This window comes from Microcaecilia unicolor, chromosome 10 (genome assembly GCF_901765095.1).
Source record: "Microcaecilia unicolor chromosome 10, aMicUni1.1, whole genome shotgun sequence".
NCBI classification, from domain to species: Eukaryota; Metazoa; Chordata; class Amphibia; order Gymnophiona; family Siphonopidae; genus Microcaecilia; species Microcaecilia unicolor.
In genome coordinates this window covers 71268740-71289454 of record NC_044040.1, presented here as the reverse complement: position 1 = coordinate 71289454, position 20715 = coordinate 71268740, and the positions used below count along the sequence as shown (strand labels likewise).

Sequence of the window (20715 nt, the reverse complement as noted above, 5' to 3'; positions counted from 1 at the left end):
AAACCACTGGGAAGCTAGGGTCCACTGAGCTGATCTCATATGTAGATGTGCCATGGGTGTTACATGAACTGTGGAGGCCATGTGCCCCAGAAGTCTCAACATCTGCCGAGCCGTGACCTGCTGAGGCGCTCGAACCATGGACATCAGTGACAGAAGGTTGTCTGCCCTTGCCTTGGGAGATAAGCTCGAGCTGTCTGAGTGTTCAGCAGAGCTCCAATGAATTACAATTTTTGGACTGGGGTGAGACGGGACTTGGGATAATTTAGGACGAACCCCAGTAGCTCCAGCACCTGAATAGTCATTCGCATGGAGTCCAGAGCACCTTCCTTCGAGGTGCTCTTCACCAGCCAATCGTTGAGATAAGGAAACACATGCACTCCCAGCCTGCGTAGCGACGCTGAGACTAGTTAGGCATTTTGTAAACACTCTGGGCGCAGACACCAGGCCAAAGGGCAGTATACGGTACTGAAAGAGAAGTTCCCAGCTGAAATCGAAGATACTTCCTATGAGCTGGAAGTATCGAGTTGTTTGTGTAAGCATCCTTTAAGTCCAGAGAGCATAGCCAATCGATTTCCTGAATCATGGGAAGAAGGGTGCTCAGGGAAACCATCCTGAACTTTTCTCGAATAACAAATTTGTTCAGGGCCCTTAGGTCTAGGATGGGACGCATTCCCCCTATTTTCTTTTGCACAAGGAAGTACCTGGAATAGAATCTCAGCCCTTCTTCCCCTGGTGGAATGTGTTCGACCGCTTGGGCCTTTAGAAGGGTGGAGAGTTCCACTACAAGTACCTGCTTGTGCTGAGAGCTGTAGGACTGAGCTCCTGGTGGGCAATTTGGAGGCTTGGATTCCAGATTGAGGGTGTATCCTAACTGGACTATTGAAGAACCCATCGGTCGGAGGTTATAAGAGGCCACCTTTGGTGAAAAAACATTAACCTCCCCCCAACCGGCAAGTCGTCCGGTACAGACATGTTTACTGAGGCTATGCTGAACTGGAGACAGTCAAAAGCCCGTCCCTTGCTTTTGCTGAGGAGGAGAGTGGACCTTAGACGCACGCTGTTGACGAGAAAGAGCGAGTTGGGGCTAATCCTGGGCAGGCTGCCTAAAAGCAGGAGTATAAGTACGCCTAGGATAGAAATAGGGAGCACTCCGCTTCCCCCCCAAAAAACCTCCTAGATGAGGAGGCAGTAGCAGCAGAAGGCACACGGTGGGAGAGAGAATCCATAGCATCATTATGCTTCTTAATCTGATCAACAAGATCCTCTACCTTTTCACCAAAAAGGTTGTCTCCCCAGCAAGGAACATCCGCCATTCGCTGCTGGACAGAATGATCCAGATCAGAGATATGCAGCCATGGGAGTCTGCGCATCGATCCTGGATGCTACATCAAAAGTGTTAAATGTACCCCAGGCCAAGAACTTTCGACACGCCTTCTGCTGCCTGACCACCTGGCGAAAAGGCTTGGCCAACTCCATAGGGAGTGCATCAACCAAGCTTGACAGTTGCCGTATCGAGTCCCACAAGTGCACGCTCGTGAACAGCTGGTTGACTGAATCTTGGAGGGGAGCATAGCGGCCTGATACGTCTTCCTCCCAAAAGAATCAAGAGTTCTAGCTTCTCTGCCTGGGGGCGCCAAAGCATAGTCTCTAGTACTCCTGGCTCTCTAGAGAGCGGAATCCACCACCATGGAATTATGAGGTAACTGGGACCTCATCAATCCAGGTTCACCGTGGATCCGATACTGGGATTCATCTTTCTTCGGGACCACAGGGCCAGACAGAGAGGCTGACCAGTTTCTCATAAGGACTTCCTTCAGTACCTTATGCAGAGGAACTGTTACAGCCTCTTTAGGTGAAAAAGAATAATCCAGGACCTCGAGCATCTCAGCCCTGGGCTCATCCTCAACCTCCATAGTGAAGGGAATAGCCGTAGCCATTTCCCAGACAAAAGAGGAAGAAGACAGACTCTCCGGTGGAGATAGTCTCCTCTCTGGTGGAGGGGAAGGATCAGAGGGAATCCCAAAGGACTCATCAGAAGAAAAGTACCTGGGATCTTCTGACTCCCATAAACGCTCCTGTTCAGTGTCGGAGAAAGCCTGTGTGAAGGTACTTTGACGCTGAACCTGCCTCGACGCCGAGGAAGGATGTCCTCTATGGCGATGTTGAGAGGCCGACGCCCAGTCCGACTGTGGCGAAGCTCCCTTCATTGGGGTCGAAGAAGAGTCGACCTGGGTGGCAGCCGACGCCGCAAGTGGCACTGCAGTCGGAGACCTCACCGCAGGAGAAGGGCCAGACACTGCTGCAGCAGATGGTACACAAGGCACAAGCACCCCCGAAATCGAAGCTGACTGACGTAGCAGTCCCTGCAGAAATTCTGGAAACAAGGCCCGGATGCGCTCGTCGAGAGCCGGCATCGGAAAAGGCTGTGGAGTTGGTGTAAAAGGCGGTGTCAGAATCTATGGAGGCTCGGGAGTAGGCATCGGGCTGCTAAGAGACCGATGCATCGGAACCTCCTGTATCGAGGGGGAGTGATCCTCTTGGCACCAACGCTTCTTGGGTGCCGGACTCTCTCGACGCCCCGGAGCTCCAGGTACCGTGTGTCAAAGGAGAACGATGACAGTGCTTCTTCGCCTTTGCTCTACGCCCGTCATCGAGATTCCTCAGTACCAATGAGGAGGAGGGTGTGAAATCCTCAACTCTCCTTGGGGCTGGGTCCGACGAAGGTCGGTCCCATGGGACCTGCATAACAGGAGGCCTCGAGACAGGTGGAGACCCACTTGACGCCTCACTGCTCCCAGTGCGAGTTGGACTCTCAGCAGCCATTACCTCTGCTCCCGACGTCGATGCTCCTGTCGATGTCGACACCGTCACTCTCGGTACTGATGTCAAAGGACTGGACCGAGCCCCAAAAAGCTTTTCTTGTTGGGTTTCTCAAGACGCTTGGGTCCGCTTCTTCATACGAAGACACAGACTAGAAGCAGTTGGACTATGGTTGGGCCCAAGGCACTGGATACACGAGGCGTGGGTATTGGTACCTGAGATGGTCCGGTTGCACAGACTACAACGTTTGAAGCCGCTGACATGGAAGGAAAAATGGCTTCGGCGAAATCAAAAGACGCGATTGTGCCTATTAAAAGAAAAAAGGGCACAAAAAGAAAGGAAGAACCCAACTGCGTGGCCTAAAGCCGGCCGTGTTGAAAAACAAAGGAATGTTTAAAAAGGGGGGCTAAACTAAGAATAGCTACGCCGAGTTTTTTTTTTTAAGAAAAAAATGATGAAAAAATGATGAAAATAAAGAATGATAGAAGTTGTCAGACTCTTTTCTTGGGCCTTACGAGAAGCACAGAATAAAAAAACTGTCACCTCGTTCGTGGACAAGAAAAAACTGAGGAGGCACGCTCAACGCAACAGGTGGGAAGTCATCCACGCACGCGCGGTTTGTGCGCCAGAAGGCTCTGGCAAAACTTTTTAATTTTGCCGTTTCTTGGGCCGACGCGGACGTCGACCCACATGTGAGAACAAGCAGCCTGCTTGTCCTTGGGGAAGTTTATCTGCAGTAGACTAAAAGCAGGAATTTAGTCCTTGCAGTACATCTCAGAGGGACTCAAGTCACAGCAGCAAGTTTTGTTACCACACCCCATACCAAACTAGACCAACAATGTCACCAAAAAGACTCACATTTGCTAAACCCAAAGGCATCAATCCAGCTTCCTTGGGTCATAAGAGGAGGGTGGAAGTCATGGAAAGCTGAGAAGCTTTCCGAGTGGTACTCACTACACTGCCGTCAACTATCTCCTGCTTACTGTCACAATCATGTTTTGGTCATGGGGCGTCACTAGTCAGTGCTCAGAGATGTCCCTTCAATGCCATGGTCTTGAGAAACTGCTCTAGTCCTGGCAAAAACAGTATTTCCATCCAGTGCAGGGTAAGCTCCAAACCCTTCCAGCGGTAATTTAGCATAGCTTGAGGATCTGACCAGCCTCTGGAGAAAACGGCTTAGTCTTGCCTTTCTCTTCCCTATGTTTACACACTGTAAAGAGCCAACTTTGCGGCAAAGAAGATCAGTGAGTATACAGCTACTTCCCAGTCATCTCAAGCATCCATCCTCTTGGATCAAGAAATGCTGCTTTTAATAATTCTGCTTTTCGGCTCTTTATTAACCAAGATGGTACCAAAGGTTGTCTTCTAGTCCATTTGTGCTACACCGAGATTTTATCTGGCCACAATGTCTTGATTATAATTAACTGGTCTCTGCCCTCCTCTTATAAGGCTCTAAAAACAAAATGACAATAGAAACAACTGAAGAACAGAAGGAATGATAAGGATTACAAACCATCATGAAGTATTATACAACTAAAAAGAGAGGCGATTGGAGAGAAAGTGGAAAAAGGGGAGGAAGGGTTGAGAAAAGTGTGGTGTGCAGTGAATCATGTTTACTTAAAGATTATAAAAGAGGAAAAATGGGAATTCTTTTCTAACAAGATCTTGGCTGTGGGCAATGCGCATAAAGCTTTGTTTCGAGTAGTGCAAAGTTTGTTGGGGAAGGAGTATAAAGTGTTGGACATGAAAAGCTCCCTGACCACTGAAGATTTCAGTGTTTTCTTTTTTTAAATAAAAGGTGGAAAATCTTCAAAAGTCAAATAGTTTGTCAGATATAATTATAGTACAATATGAGATGAAACAGGAAAAAGTTAATAGTATGTAAGATCTTTGATTATGTTACAGAGGAACAAGTGAAATCTTTCTTAACTAAGATCAAACCTGGTCCATTTTGCTGGATGATTATCCTTTAACAGTAATAAGGAGTTTAGAGGAAAGCTGAGGAGGAGATCTGCAGGGCTGAGGAAGCTGAACCAATGACTCAGTTCCTTTAATCAAAACTGTCACCAAGGGAGAGTTTGCATCTTCTCCCGGAGACTGGGTCCCAACCCCAGATTTATCCTCAAGGGATTGGGACTGCAGGGAATCCTCCCCTGAGTTCCATAGATCCTTCATGGGAGATCCAATCCTTGCATCCTTCATAGTCTCAGAACAGCTGTTTTCTCGTGTCCAAAGGGTATTGCACCAGCTCCTGAGAGCCATGGACCAGAATCCAGGCAGGCAGGCAGAACCCCCCCCCCCCCCCAAAAGCCTATGGACACAGTTTGTAATGGTTTTACTACTTCGGGCCCCAAGGGACCCCCCTTATGTGGCCTCCAACATGTGAGCCTCTAAGTAGTGAGAGAAGGAACTACTGGAATCCCTCCCACCCAAGTACAGCTGTGTCCTCATAAGGCTCTCCTGCCCTTTTGCCGGGACAGTCCCCACCAACGATTAGACAGTTGCAGACCCCAATGAGGGTGCCATGCAGTTTCAAACTGGCAGCTGTACCTTTGCTGGTTCCGATTTCTGGAGCTGGCAGAACCATCTGGTGTAGGCCTGTCGTATGTGGAGCAGGAGCTGGCAGCACTGCTCTGATGTTGCAGAATTTTTGTAACATGCTTCAGCAGTGTTATTTCCCCCTCCCTCCAGTCCCTAACAACAGCTCTGACACAGAGCAGGACTTCTATACTGTTGCATAGCTCTCCCGCAAAGGCTACATTGCATTCGACTCTAAAGTGTGTTTTTTTCTTTTTTTTTTTAAACAGCTTAATTTTCTTAGCCAACCTAGGGGAGTAAAACGAAACCACTATTTTATCTCCTGGCTCACAAAGCCAGGATAAGGATTGAATGGGTTTCCTTCCATTTTTGAAATCAAAACCGGCAGATTTTAAGCTGGGGGGGGGGGGGGGGGGGGGAAATCCTCTTTTGAAACATCCCAACACCAGCTCTGAGCTGGTGTTAGATTTCCGGCAGTAAGCACAGGGTTTGTCTGCTGTTCTCTGAGAATTGGTAGAGAATAGCAAATTACATCATTTGCATTTACCTACATTTAAATATAATTTACACTAGTGTTTGGCATGCACCTTATTTCCTGAGCTGCAGCCCTTTGAACATTCTGCATGGATTAACACTGGTACTAGTCCAGCACTAACTGGCTTTAGTGCTGGCATTAGATTCTGAGCATTGGCTCACTCATCAGCCAACCTTACCATCTGCTGGAGGCAGAGAACTGAGAAGGATTTCAGCCTGCTGCAGCATTTATACCAGTGATGTCCCTGGAAAGGTTCAGTACCTTTACCTCCAATTGCTGGCCAAGAAGGGACATAGCCCACTGGTTTGAACTGGTCTAGTGGGATAATTAGGAAACATATTTTTGTTACATTCCAACGTTATTGTTTATTTTCTATATTGTGGCAATCCCTGCCATGGACCATCACACATGATTACTCAAAAGTCAGTTATGTAGTCATTCAGAAAAAGTGAAATGAAAATATGTACATAAGTCCTTGAAGGAATGATGTCTTATGTTACAATTAAGGCAGTTTATGACTCACAAAAAATCCAGAAATTGAAATAATAGAAATATTTGTTAATGTGTAAGACCATTATCTTCACATTCCATTTGTCTGTCTGAAGAAAAGCACATTAATATTACGAACTTTGGCTGAATAAGGGATTCAGAGTAGAGAGCTGCACAGGAATGGGGTTAGAGGGAATCCTTTCCAGGCACCCAAGACTCCCCGCGGGGATGGATGCAGATCCTGCAGGGATCCCATGGGGATGGGCGCAGGTCCTTCAGGGTTCTCACGGAATTGTAGTGCCAGGCCAGCCTATCTTTCCTTGTGCCATGGCAATTATAACAGAACAGAATTATAATAGCACTAAAAAATTAATGAATATGATTGGTAGCATTGAAATACCATAAGAAGTGTGAGGGGAAGTTATCCACATGGGCTACTGTTCAGTTATTTTACCACGAGTCGGATTATATTAGTACAGGGGATGGGTGGGGATGGAGGAGATTCCATTGGGGACGGACAGTGATGGGTTACATTCTAGTGGGGACGAGTTTAATTTCTGTCCCTGTGCAACTCTCTAATTCACAGCATTTTAAAATGAAGGGAATGGTGATTGAAGTACTAGCAGACATTTTTGTTTTGAAATCCTCCACACGATAGTTGACTAATTTTATGAAGTTGTTTTCACGCATATATAGCCACATATGTACATATATGGCCTCTTACAATCAGCAAAAAGTACAGGATTTGACATGGTAGATGTGTACAGGGGCAGAGTATGCACATAGATTATACAATACACTTATTTATGTGTTTACTTAAATAATCTAGGTGCAGACATTTATACCTGTAAGGTAGACAATTTCTGCTGCTTACACTAATATTTTATAGACACAGACGCCTGTTGCCCTCTTAAATCAGGCATCCTGTTAGAACACTACTCTCATAAAGGCAATTCTATTATCTAGGCAGCTGCATTTGCACACCCCTTGTACGCATAAATGTCTAAGATACTAGTGCTTACATAAGTGTACACTTATCCATAAAAGTGCCCATGTTCTGTTGTAGAACAGACATCTATTGAGCATTCTAATGACACCTAAATACAGGCACCTGATAGTAGAATTGCCCCCTTAATGTCCAGGGAGAGAGATCATAGGACAGGCATAGTTTAATGAGACTGATTATTTTGTGGCTTGGGTCTGGGCTGGCCCAAAAACCTTATTACAGTCCAAGTGATTAACTTCCCCCTCCCCCCACCTGACATAAAATGGAAAAAGCATTAGTCAATCAATCCCTATATGGTCAGAAAATTGATCGCTTTATTAAGGCTTCTAAGGATAGAATAAATATATTCACTTGATGCACCCATAAAGCTATTTGAGAAGGCCTCCCTTCCAGACTTGAGTAAATCTTACCTATAATGAGAGTACAGAATAGAAAGACATACAAAGAAACATCTTGTGTATAACAAAAAATTATTAATGAATGGTACACTTACCACTGACAGGCAAACTTCTCACTATCTATTTCTATTATTCCTGGAGGTGGAGCAGTATGTGATGGAACTGATCTGGAAACTATCGAAGGAACAGAAAAGACAGTTATTTAATTTTTTTCCCACATATGTTATGCCTCTGAAGAGCAATTTTCAAATCCATTTATGCAGGTAAATTAGTATGGCAAAAAAAAAAAATGTCCTCTGTAAAGCAACTAAAAATATGTGCAACATCCATACCTTTTAAGATCTGCCACAAGTACAGATGCATCCTCAGTAACTATCCAAACTACTCAAAACTGACAAATAAGTGTAGATATTACATTATATTAGAGGCTTCTATTCTGCAACGACCTACACGGTTCGATGCGAATCATATAATCATAAAAGCCACCACTACAAACATCTGGGAATATACACAATAGAACTTGATCTATATAAATAGATCATATAAGAAATACCGTTACCATTGTCTTTGTCTTACATATAAGATTTGTAGGAAAAATATTTTTGAAAAATGTATCTACATCATGAACTATGCTTAAAACATTTTGGTGCTCATTTTCAAAGCACACAGACTTACAAAGTTCCACAGTAATATATGTATCTTTGTAAGTTTATGTGCCTTGAAAATGAGCCTCATCAAGTATACATATTTGTATGACATAACATAGGCAAATGCAAATTTATTTTCCATAAGCACTTGAATATTACTCTGTGCATGTCATATAGCAAAAATTAAAGGAAAAATACCAATGCAATTACCTACGTTTTCTTTCTAAACAATCAGTGGGGAATTTTATTCATAAGGAAGGCAAAGAGGGACTTTGAAAAAAAGACTGCGTTGGAGGAAAAAACACATAGTAAAAATGTATTCATGTATATTAAAAGCAAGAAGCCGGCAAAAGAATCGGCTGGACAGCTAGATGACCGAGGGGTAAAAGGGGCAATCAGGGAAGATAAAGCCATAGTGGAGAGATTAAATTAATTCTTTGCTTGAGTTTTCACCGAGGAAGATTTGGGAGAGATATCTGTGTCAGAAATGGTATTCGAAGCTGACGAGTCGGAGAAACTGAATGAAATCTCTATAAACCTAGAAGTTGTAATGGGGCAATTTGTCAAACTGAAGAGTAGCAAATCTCCTGGACCGGATGATATTCATCCCAGAGTATTGATAGAATTGAAAAATGAACTGGCGGAACTATTGTTAGTAATATGTAATTTATCTTTAAAATCGAGTAATGGTTACTGGAAGATTGGAGGGTAGCCCATGTAATACCGATATTTAAAAAAGGTTCCAGAGGGGATCCGGGAAATTATAGACCGGTGAGTCTGACATCGGAACCGGGCAAAATGGTACAGACTATTATACAGAACAAAATTACAGAGCATATTCAAAAGCATAGATTAATGAGACAAAGCCAGCATGGATTTAGTGAAGGGAAATCTTGCCTTGCCGATCTGTTACATTTCTTTGAAGGGGTGAACAAACATAGTAACATAGTACCCTGTTTCCCCGAAAGTAAGACATCCCCCGAAAATAAGACCTAGTAGAGGTTTTCCTGAATTGGTAGATATAAGGCCTCCCCCAAAAGTAAGACCTAGCAAATTTTTGTTTGAAAGCAGGGCCGCTGAGAGCCGGACAAGGCCGCCCCCGGGCCGCCCCCCCACCTGAGGTCGCCGGGCCCCCCCCCATCACCCACCCTCCGTCGCTCCCAGAACTAACCTTAAACGCTTCCTTTCACCTTCACAGCAGGGCAGACCTCTCCTTCCTTCCGTGCCCCGCCCTCGCAGATGTTACGTCAGGCGAGGGCGGGACACGGAAGGAAGGAGTGGCCTGCCCTGCTGCTTGCTGCGAAGGTGAAAGGAGGCGTTTAAGGTTAGTTCCGGGAGCGACGGCGGGCAGGCGGGCCAACCCCGATCCAACCCCAATGTTTCCCCGAAAAATAAGACAGCCCCTGAAAATAAGACCTAGTGCATTTTTGGGGGCAAAAATTAATATAAGACAGTGTCTTATTTTCGGGGAAACACGGTAGATGACGGCAGAAAAAGACCTGCATGGTCCATCCAGTCTGCCCAACAAGATAAACTCATATGTGTATACCTTACCTTGATTTGTACCTGCCTTTTTCAGGGCACAGACTGTGCGTCTGCCCAGCAGTATTTCCCGCCTCCCAACCACAAGTCCCGCCTCCCATCACTGGCAGACCGTATAAGTCTGCCCTCCACTATACTCGCCTCCCAACCACCAACCTCTCTTCCCCCACCTGCTCTGCCACCCAATTTCGGCTAAGCTTCTGAGGATCCATTCCTACTGCACAGGATTCCTTTATGCATATCCCACGCAAACATGTGGATAAAGGCGAGCCGGTTGATATTGTGTATCTAGATTTTCAAAAGGCGTTTGACAAAGTACCTCATGAAAGGCTCCAGAAGAAATTGGAGAGTCATGGGATAGGAGGTACTGTCCTATTGTGGATTAAAAACTGGTTAAAAGAAAGAAAACAGAGAGTAGGGTTAAATGGTAAGTATTCTCAATGAAGAAGGGTAGATAGTGGGGTTCCTCAGGGGTCTGTGCTGGGACCACTGCTTTTTAACATATTTATAAATGATCTAGAGATGGGAATAACTAGTGAGGTAATTAAATTTGATGACACAAAGTTATTCAAAGTGGTTAAATCGCGAGAGGATTGTGAAAAATGACACGAGAAACTTACGAGACTGGGAGACGGGGCATCTAAATGGCAGTTTAATGTGAACAAATGCAAAGTGATGCATGTGGGGAAAAAAGAACCTGAATTATAGTTATGTAATGCAAGGTTCCACATTAGGAGTCATCGGCCAAGGAAGGGATCTCGGCGTAGCTGTTGATACGTTAAAATCCTCTTTTCAGTGTGCTGCGACCGCTAAGAAAGTAAACAGAATGTTAGGTATTATTAGGAAAGGAATGGAAAACAAAAGTGAGGACATTATAATGCGTTTGTATGGTTCCATGGTGCGACCGCACCTCAAATATTGTGTTCAAGGTCGCCACATCTCAAAAAAGATATAGTGGAATTAGAAAAGGTACAGAGAAGGGCGATGAAAATGAAAAAAGGGGATGGGACGACTTCCTTATGAGGAACGGCTGAAGTGTCTAGGGCTCTTTAGCTTGGAGAAGAGACGGCTGAGGAGAGATATGATATAGGTCTATAAAATAATGAGTGGAGTGGAATGGGTAGACGTGAATCGTTTGTTTACTCTTTCCAAAAATACTAGGAATAGGGGGGTATGCGATAAAGCTACAAAGTAGTAAATTTAATACGAATCAGAGAAAGGTTTTCTTCACTCAACATGTAATTAAACTCTGGAATTCGTTTTCAGGCAGTTAGCTTAGCAGGGTTTAAAAAGGGTCCAGATGGCTTCCTAATGGAAAAATCCATAGACCATTATTAAATTGACTTGGGGAAAATCCACTGCTAATTTCTAGAATAAGCAACATAAAATGTATTCAGTTTTCTGGGATCTTGTCAGGTATGTGTGACCTAGATTGGCCACTGTTGGAAACAGGATGCTGGCCTTGATGGACCTTTGGTCTGTCCCTGCGTGGCAATACTTACATACTTATATGCCTTTCAAATAACCACGCTCTAGCTCAGCCAAAATAAAAACCACAAATGTTCTAGGGATATGCATTCATTTTCAGATAAATGGTAAAAAATGACAAAAAAAACAACATTTTTAGTTAATCTCTATAAATGCAATAAACAAGGGCTGGTTCGAACTGCATCCTCATTCATTTGTTTCTGGTGGCAAACCAAACCCGGTGGAGAATGTCAAGTAACCTTAGCCCTCTGGGGACAGAAAAGTACCTGTATATAACGTGTACAGCTCTGCATACATCTAGAAGTGCTATAGGAATGATTAGTAGTAGTAGTGATATTTGGAAGGGCAGTAGGGTCCAGTGAAGGTTTTGTGAGGACTCGAGCTGAAGGAAGGTTATGAGAATAAAGTGCAAGAAGGAAAGATATAATGAGTTATAAAATTTAATAATGAGTGTTATTATAAAATTTAAAAACAAATCATTAAAAAAAAGAAGGAAAGATGGAGGTGACCTGGTAGAGAACTCAAGATTAATCTTCTGAATCTTGTCATGGACGCACTCAGCCATACTGATTGCTTCATAGCAGACCTCACATCCCACCTAAACTACACGCTTCAGCATGGTCTCTTCCCTAAGGAAAATGGCAATATCCTACTCACCCCGATACCAAAAGATACAAAAAAAAAATCAAATGAAATCACCAATTACCGACCAGTAGCATCTATCCCGTTGGCAGTTAAACTGATGGAAAGCATGGTATCCAAACAACTCACAGAATATATAAACAAACACTCAATATTACACAAATCACAGTCGGTTTTCACCCCCTCCACAGCACGGAAGCAGTACTACTCACTCTCCTAGCTAAGTTCAAGCAGAAAATAGCAATGGGCAAAAAGATCCTTCTCCTCCAATTTGACATGTCTAGTGCATTCGACATGATAAACCACAACATACTAATAAGACTACTAGACAAGTTTGGGATTGGTGGAAATATAATTAGCTGGATCAAGGGTTTCCTAACTACAAGAACATATCAAGTATTATTTTATTTATTTGCTGCATTTGTATCCCACATTTCCCCACCTATTTGCAGTCTCAATGTGGCTTACATTATGTTGCAATAGCAATCACATTTACGGAATAAGAAGTTCAAAGTATATTACAAGTAAGATGCATAAGAAAATCAAGTAAAACTAGAAGCAGATAAATAGATAATTCATAACAAATGAGAGTAGGACACGATATAATGTTCAATAATGAGAATGCGATTAAAGTAGTCAAATTAGGAGAGTACAATAAAGGTAGTTCTGGTGTAGTTTAGGAAATAATTCATTACGGTGGATCCTTTTTATGTCTCTTTGAACAACTACTACTACTACAAATCATTTTTGTCTTCGGTAGTTTCCGGAAGGTTGACAAATCGTGCGGTTTTTATGGTAGTTGGTAATTCATTCCATAGTTGCGTGCAGATATAAGAGAAGCTAGATGCATTATCAAACTCAAACATCACTTCCGTGGAAAGCAGATTGTGGAGTACCACAAGGATCACCACTATCACCAATCCTCTTCAACCTAATGATGACCCCACTAGCCAAGACCTTATCCAACCAAGGCCTTAACCCTTCCATCTACGCTGATGATGTCATAATTTACATCCCACACAAAACTGACCTGACAGAAATCACCAACAAAATCAAGCTCAGCCTGAACATCATGGACTCATGGGCAAATGCATTTCAACTAAAATTCAATAAAGAAAAAACACACTGTCTCATCCTATCATCCCAACACAACGCAGGCAACCCCACAAGTATCGACACCCCAGATCACAACCTCCCAATCTAAGACAGCCTAAAAATCCTCGGCGTGACCTTGGACCGCAACCTAACACTAGAGAGCCAAGTGACATCCATTACAAAGAAAATGTTCCACTCAATGTGGAAACTTAAACGCATGAAACAATTCTTTCCAAACTTTTCACAACCTAATACAATCTATGGTACTAAGCCACGCAGACTACTGTAATGGAATTTACGCGGGATGCAAAGAACAAATCTTAAAGAAACTTCAGACCGTTCAAAACACTGCAGCTAGACTTATATTTGGTAAAACGCGATTTGACAGCACATAACCCCTCCGGGAAAAATTACACTGGCTCCCAATCAAAGAACGCATTTGCTTTCAAACTTTGCACCATGACATTGAGCCTATAAATAGATGGGAAAATGTGGGATGCAAATGTAACAAATACAATAAATAATCTTGGCAGAAAGTAAACAGGGACCTGGAGGTGGAAGCACATTGAGAAGAACGTTCAGAGTTGAAGGCAAAAGTTTGTCAAATGGACACAATACTCATCTGGCAAGTGCAAGAGCAGATTGGAAGGTGGTTGGCAACAATTACGAAGTCAGCATAAGCACATGATTTTAGCCAAAGGCGCTCAGCAGAGCAGGCACAGGAATGTAGGTATTAGATTCTGGAGGACAGCTTAGGCTGGGGTTTGGTATGCCACACAGAACAGGGAATGGGAGGAGCCAAGTGTCCAAAGCAGAGGACAGAACAGAATTATTGGAAGAGACAGTCTCATTGACAGACTTGGATAACATAGTAAATAAATCCTAATATATAAATAAATAATGAATATGAGGTAAGTTAAAACAATAGTGGAGAGTGCGCATGGATTAAATAGCTTGAAATTTTCTAAATCTATTAGTGGGGAGGGTGATTAAATATGAAAGTTTTTAGATGATGGTCAGAGAGGGGAAGAATAGAGGTGGAAAAATTTGAGAGTGAACCATTTGGGAAAGAAAACAAGATCAAGGCACAGGCCATGCTGGTGGGGTAGGAGTAATGAAGCATAGCTGGAAACTGAATGAAAAGGTTAAACCAAGAAATTTAGAGGCATAAAATAATCAGTGAGGTCAAGTACTCAAGAATGAGGGCAGAGTGGTTTGAGAAAGAAAGAAAAACCAGGAGTCAAAGTCAGTGAAAAGGGAGGTCTATAAAAGACAGCTACCTGGCGAGGTAGTGGCAAGAAGAAGCAGATGGAGTGAACCTCAAAGGAAGGAGCAAGTCTGAATTGGAAGAAGGGGTTGAAATCTAAAGAAAGGGAGAGTGGCAGCCTGACACTGCCATCATGGCCAACAGGCAAGGTGCATGGGGAAAAGTAACACCCATGACAAAGAGCAAAGTCTTTAGGGAAAAATCAAATCTCTGTTAGAGCAAGAAAATACAGAGTATGAGATAAAGAGATCATGAATATAAGCAAACTTGTTGAACTACTACTGAAAAGGTGTGAGCTAAAAACAAAATAAATGATAAGAAAGAGTATATAGACATTTCACAGGGCACATGAGAAAGGGAGAGGTGAGAGAGGAAGGTGTGAGGAATGGGACTACAACTGAAGAAGTTGTGCTTTGATCTGTGCAGGTGGGGTGAGTCGATCTGGGTGGCGAGGTTTGGGATATCCCAGCAGAGAGGAGAAAGAGAGGAGGAGAAAGAGAGCAGAAGAATAGGGCAGGCATGATGACAGGTACAAAGATTTTCCTACATCCATGACCTAATTTCTATTCCTCTCCTCCCCTGCCTCTCTCTTGCGCTCTGTGGAATGGCCGCTCTGTCTGTAACAAACTTTCCTACATCCATGACCTCTTTATCTCTCGTACTCTCCATCTGCTTGCCCTAACTGAAACTTGCTTTACCCTGAAGACTCTGCTTCAGTTGCGCCCCTATGCCATGGAGGATATCTTTTCTCCCATACTCCTCGCCCGGTTGGCCGCGGAGGTGGTGTCGGGCTACTACTTTCACCCTCTTGTAGATTTCAACCTCTTCTTCTACCTCAGTCTCACTGTTTTTCTTCCTTCGAAGTCCACTTCATCCGTCTATTTGCTCCTCTGCCTCTCCGAGTAGCAGTCATTTATCGACCCCCCTGATAAGTCCCTTTCTTCTTTTCTCACTGACTTTGATGCTTGGCTTTCCTTCTTTCTTGAACCTTCATCTCCTTCGCTCATTCTTGGGGATTTTAACATTCATGCTAATGATCCCTCTGACTCTTATGCTTCGCAGTTTCTTGCTTTAACATCCTCTTTCAATCTTCAACTGTGCTCCACTGCCCCCACTCACCAGAATGGCCACTGTCTTGATCTTATCCTCTCCTCAAACTGCTCACTCTCCAGTTTCTGTGCCTCAACTCTTCCCCTCTCTGACCATCATCTGATAACTTTCACACTTAAACACCCTCCTCCCCAGTCCCGTCCAATCCTAACCAATACATTTAGGAATCTTCAGGCTACTGACCCTTCTACTCTGTCCTCCAATGTTTCAAATCTCTTCTCTACCACTAGGTTATCCAAGTCTGTCAATGAGGCTGTCTCTTCCTATAATACTATTTTCTCCTCTGCTCTGGATACTCTCGCTTCTCTCATTCCCCGTTCTGTAAAACGTACCAAACCCCAACCTTGGCTGACCTCTAGAATCCGCTATGTTCCTGTGTCCGCTCTGCTGAACGCCTTTGGCTGAAATCCCGTGCCCATGCTGCCTTCATACATTTCAAATTCTTGCTGACCTTCCAGTCTGCTCTTTTACTTGCCAAACAGGACTATTACATCCAGTTGACAAATTCTCTTGGCTCAAACCCTCGTCGCCTCTTTGCCACACTGAACTCTCTCCTCAAAGTGCCTTCACCTCCAACCCCCACCCCCTTCACTTTCCCCCCAGACTCTGGCTGAGTTCTTTCATGATAAGGTTCACAAGATTAAACTTGAATTCTCAACCAGTCACCTCCACCTCTCCTTCCCTTAGTCCATTCTCTCAACCATCCAACCCCTGCCTCTATTTCTTCCTTTTCTGAAATCACTGAAGAGGAAACTACACATCTTCTTTCCTCCTCAAAACTACCTACCTGTTCCTCTGATCCTATTCCCACCCATCTACTTAACACTATCTCTCCTACTGTCATCCTGTTTATCTGTCATATCCTCAATCTTTCACTATCCACTGCGACTGTTCCTGATGCCTTCAAACATACCTTAGTCACACCACTCCTTAAAAAACCTTCATTGGACCCTACCTGTCCTTCCAACTATCTCCCCATCTCCCTCCTCCCTTTCCTATCCAAGATACTTCAACGTGCTGTTCACCGCCGTTGCCTTGACTGTCTTTCATCTCAAGCTATTCTTGATCCACTTCAATCTGGCTTTCGCCCCCTTCATTCAACTGAAACAGCGCTTGCTAAAGTCTCCAATGATCTGTTCCTGGCCAGATCCAAAGGTCTCTATTCTATCCTCATCCTTCTCGATCTATCTGCTGCTTTTGACACTGTTGATCACAGCCAACTCCTTGAAACGCTGTCCTCACTTGGATTTCAGGGCTCTGTTCTTTCCTGGTTTTCTTCTTATCTCTCCCATCGTACCTTTAGTGTATACTCTAGTGGACCCTCTTCTACTTCTATCCCACTGTCAGTTGGTGTACCTCAGGGATCTGTCCTGGGACCTCTTCTTTTCTCCATCTATACTTCTTCCTTTGGTACTCTGATCTCATCCCATGGTTTTCAGTATCATCTTTACGCTGATGACTCCCAGATCTAACTATCCACACCAAAAATCTCAGCCAAAATCCAGGCCAAAGTATCAGCCTTCCTGACATTGCTGCCTGGATGTCTCAGCGCCATCTGAAACTAAACATGACCAAGACTGAGCTTCTTATCTTTCCCCCTAAACCAACCTCTCCTCCTCCCCCATTCTCTATTTCTGTGGATAACATTCCCATCCTTCCTGTCTCATCAGGCTCGTAACCTTGGGGTCATCTTCGACTCCTCCCTCTCCTCTGCACATATTCAACAGACTGCTAAAACATGTCGTTTCTTTCTCTATAATATCACCAAAATTCGCCCTTTCCTTTCTGAGCACACAACCAGAACCCTCACCCACACTCTTTTTTTTTTAATATATATTTTATTTATGCTTTTACATTTATTAAACAACATAAATGTAGTGGAAATATGGAAAACTGTTTACAAAGCAAAAAAAAAAATGTTATACATTGGAAATATTACTCTATCACTTTGTCCACAATAACGGTCCAGATACTAGGCAAACAGAAGGAAATTAATTATCAGTGAGCTTGAAATGCAAGTTTATCCTGCAAGCCAACTTTACAGCATATTACATTCTTTGGGATTCAACTAAGGAGTATTAACACTTTCCTTTGCTACTATAAATTGTTGCAGTTTTAAGGGATCAAAGAATACGTAGTTATTTGATTGTAGGGATACTAAGCATCTACAAGGAAATTTCAATTTGAAAACTGCACCCAGGTTGAGAAGTCTCGCCCTATATTGCAAGAATTCTCTCCTCCTCTTCTGCATATCCCTTGTCAAATCGGGAAAAATTTGAACCCTCGAGCCCAAAAAAACTGCATTAATATGTTGAAAATAAATCTTAAAGATGTTGTTCCTGTCCATTTCAAAGGCAAAAGTAGCCAGCAGTGTGGTCCGTTCCGTCACTATATCCAAGGAGCTCTCTAGAAATCCAGTTAAATTTAACTGCTGATTTTGCGGTTGTTGTTCATTTAAGTTGATTGTAGCTCCTGTTATGTACTGGGCCTTAAAAATGGGTGGAAAACCCTCCACTGGTAGACCCAGGACGTCACTGAAGTATTTCCTTAACATCTCCACCGCAGGAATCAATGGAGACTTGGGAAAGTTTATAAACCGCAAGTTATTCCTACGAAACTGATTATCAAGAAATTCAATTCTTCGTGCTTGGAGTCTCATCCACACTCTTATCACCTCTCGATTAGACTATTGCAACTTGCTTCTCACAGGTCTCCCACTTAGCCATCTCTCTCCTCTTCAATCTGTTCAAAATTCTGCTGCACGACTAATATTCCGCCAGTGTCGTTATCCTCATATTAGCCATCTCCTCAAGTCACTTCACTGGCTTCCTATCCGTTTCCGCATATAGTTCAAACTCCTCTTATTGACCTATAAGTGCATTCACTCTGCAGCTCATCAGTACCTCTCCACTCTCATCTTTCCCTTCATTCCTCCCCGGGAACTCCGTTCACTGGGTCAATCTCTCTTATCTGCACCCTTCTCCACCACTGCTAAGTCCAGACTCCGTTCCTTTTATCTTGCTGCACCTTATGCCCGGAATAGACTTCCTGAGCCGGTCCTTCAAGCTCCATCTCTGGCCGTCTTCAAATCTAAGCTAAAAGCTCACCTTTTTGATGCTGCTTTTAACTCCTAACTCTTGTTCACTTGTTCAGAACCCTTATTTTATCATCCTGACTTTAATATTCCCTTCTCTCTTGTTTGTCCTGTCTGTCCTAATTAGATTGTAAGCTCTGTTGAGCAGGGACTGTCTCTTCATGTTCAAGTGTACAGCGCTGCGTACGTCTAGTAGCGCTATAGAAATGATAAGTAGTAGTAGTAAAAATAAGATGTGCTCAGACAGAAAGCAGATGGTTGAATGAAAGTAAGAAAACACTGAAGTTTGAGTGCTGAGAAGTTAGAAGACAAAATGGCTGGTGAGGTGATTAAAGTTGAAAATGGGCTGTGTGGTCTTGAGGTATATAGGGGTTTGAGATGGGGAAGGAAGTTACAATCAGGAAGAGAAAGTGTAGTAGAGTCATAGGAAATAGAAGGAAAGCGAAGTTACTTACCTGTAGCGGGTATTCTCCGAGGGCAACAGGCTGATTGTTCTCACGATTGGATGACGTCCGACGGTAGCCCCAGATCGGAAAATCTTACTAGCAACAAAGTTTCTAGCCCTCGCGTGCACATGCAACTCCAAAGGGGAGGACGGCGGGTTTGTGAGAACAATCAGCCTGCTGTCCTCGGAGAATACCTGCTACAGGTAAGTAACTTCACTTTCTCCGAGGACAAGCAGGCTGCTTGTTCTCACGATTGGGGTATCCCTAGCACCCAGGCTCACTCAACACAACAAACAGTGGTCAATTGGGCCTCGCAACAGCGAGGAGATAACTAAGATTGACCTAAATACAACCAACTAACAGAGTGCAGCCTGGAACAGAATAAAACTGGGCCTAGGGGGGTGGAGTTGGATTCTAAACCCCAAACAGATTCTGCAGCACCGACTGCCCGAACCGACTGTCGCGTCAGGTATCCTGCTGCAGGCAGTAATGAGATGTGAATGTGTGGACAGATGACCACGTTGCAGCCTTGCAAATCTCTTCAATCATGGCTAACTTCAAGTGGGTCACCGACGCTGCCATGGCTCTAACACTATGAGCCGTGATATGACCCTCAAAAGTCAGCCCAGCCTGGGCGTAAGTGAAGGAAATGCAATCTGCTAGCCAATTGGAGATGGTGCGTTTCCCGACAGACACTCCCCTTCTGTTGGGATCAAAAGAAACAAACATTTGGGCGGGCTGTCTGAATAGGCATGTCTGCTCCAGATAGAAGGCAATGCTCTCTTGCAATCCAATGTGTGCAACTGACGTTCAGCAGGGTGGGTATGAAGACGGGGGAAAAATGTTGGCAAGACAATTGACTGGTTCAGATGGAACTCTGACACCACCTTTGGCAAGAACTTAAGGTGAGTGCGGAGGACTACTCTGTTATGATGAAATTTAGTATAAGGAGCATGAGCTACCAAGGCTTGAAGCTCACTGACTGTATGAACAGAAGTGACTGCCACCAAGAAAATGACCTTCCAAGTCAAGTAATTCAGATGGCAGGAATTCAGTGGCTCAAAAGGAGGTTTCATCAGCTGGGTGAGAACGACATTGAGATCCCATGATACAGGAGGAGGCTTGATAGGGGGCTTTGACAAAAGCAAACCTCTCATGAAGCGAACAACTAAAGGCTGTCCCGAGTTAGGCTTACCCTCTACACAATAATGAAAAGCACTAATTGCGCTAAGGCGAACCCTTACAGAGTTGGTCTTGAGACCAGACTCGGACAAGTAACATAGTAGATGATGGCAGAAAAAGACCTGCACAGTCTATCCAGTCTGCCCAACAAGATAAACTCATATGTGCTACATTTTGTGTATACCTTACCCTGATTTGTATCTGTCATTTTCAGGGCACAGACCATATAAGTCTGCCCAGCACTATCCCTGCCTCCCAACCACCGGCTCTGGCACAGACCGTATAAGTCTGCCCAGCAATATCCTCGCCTCCCAACCACCAGCCCCGCCTCCCACCACCGGCTCTGCCACCTAATCTCAGCTAAGCTTCTGAGGATCCATTCCCTGGGAACAGGATTCCTTTATGTTTATCCCACG

General features: G+C 44.0%; 1 protein-coding gene across 1 annotated transcript in view; it reads right to left on the bottom strand.

Moving 5' to 3' along the window:
- The window catches only part of ARID2 (AT-rich interaction domain 2), a 581863-nt gene that overhangs the window by 210095 nt on the left and 351053 nt on the right, over window positions 1–20715 (bottom strand). Inside the window, exon 12 of the mRNA XM_030215750.1 lies at window positions 7882–7960. Within this exon, the coding sequence (XP_030071610.1) occupies window positions 7882–7960 (79 nt within the window). The remainder of the gene's footprint in view (window positions 1–7881; window positions 7961–20715) is intronic.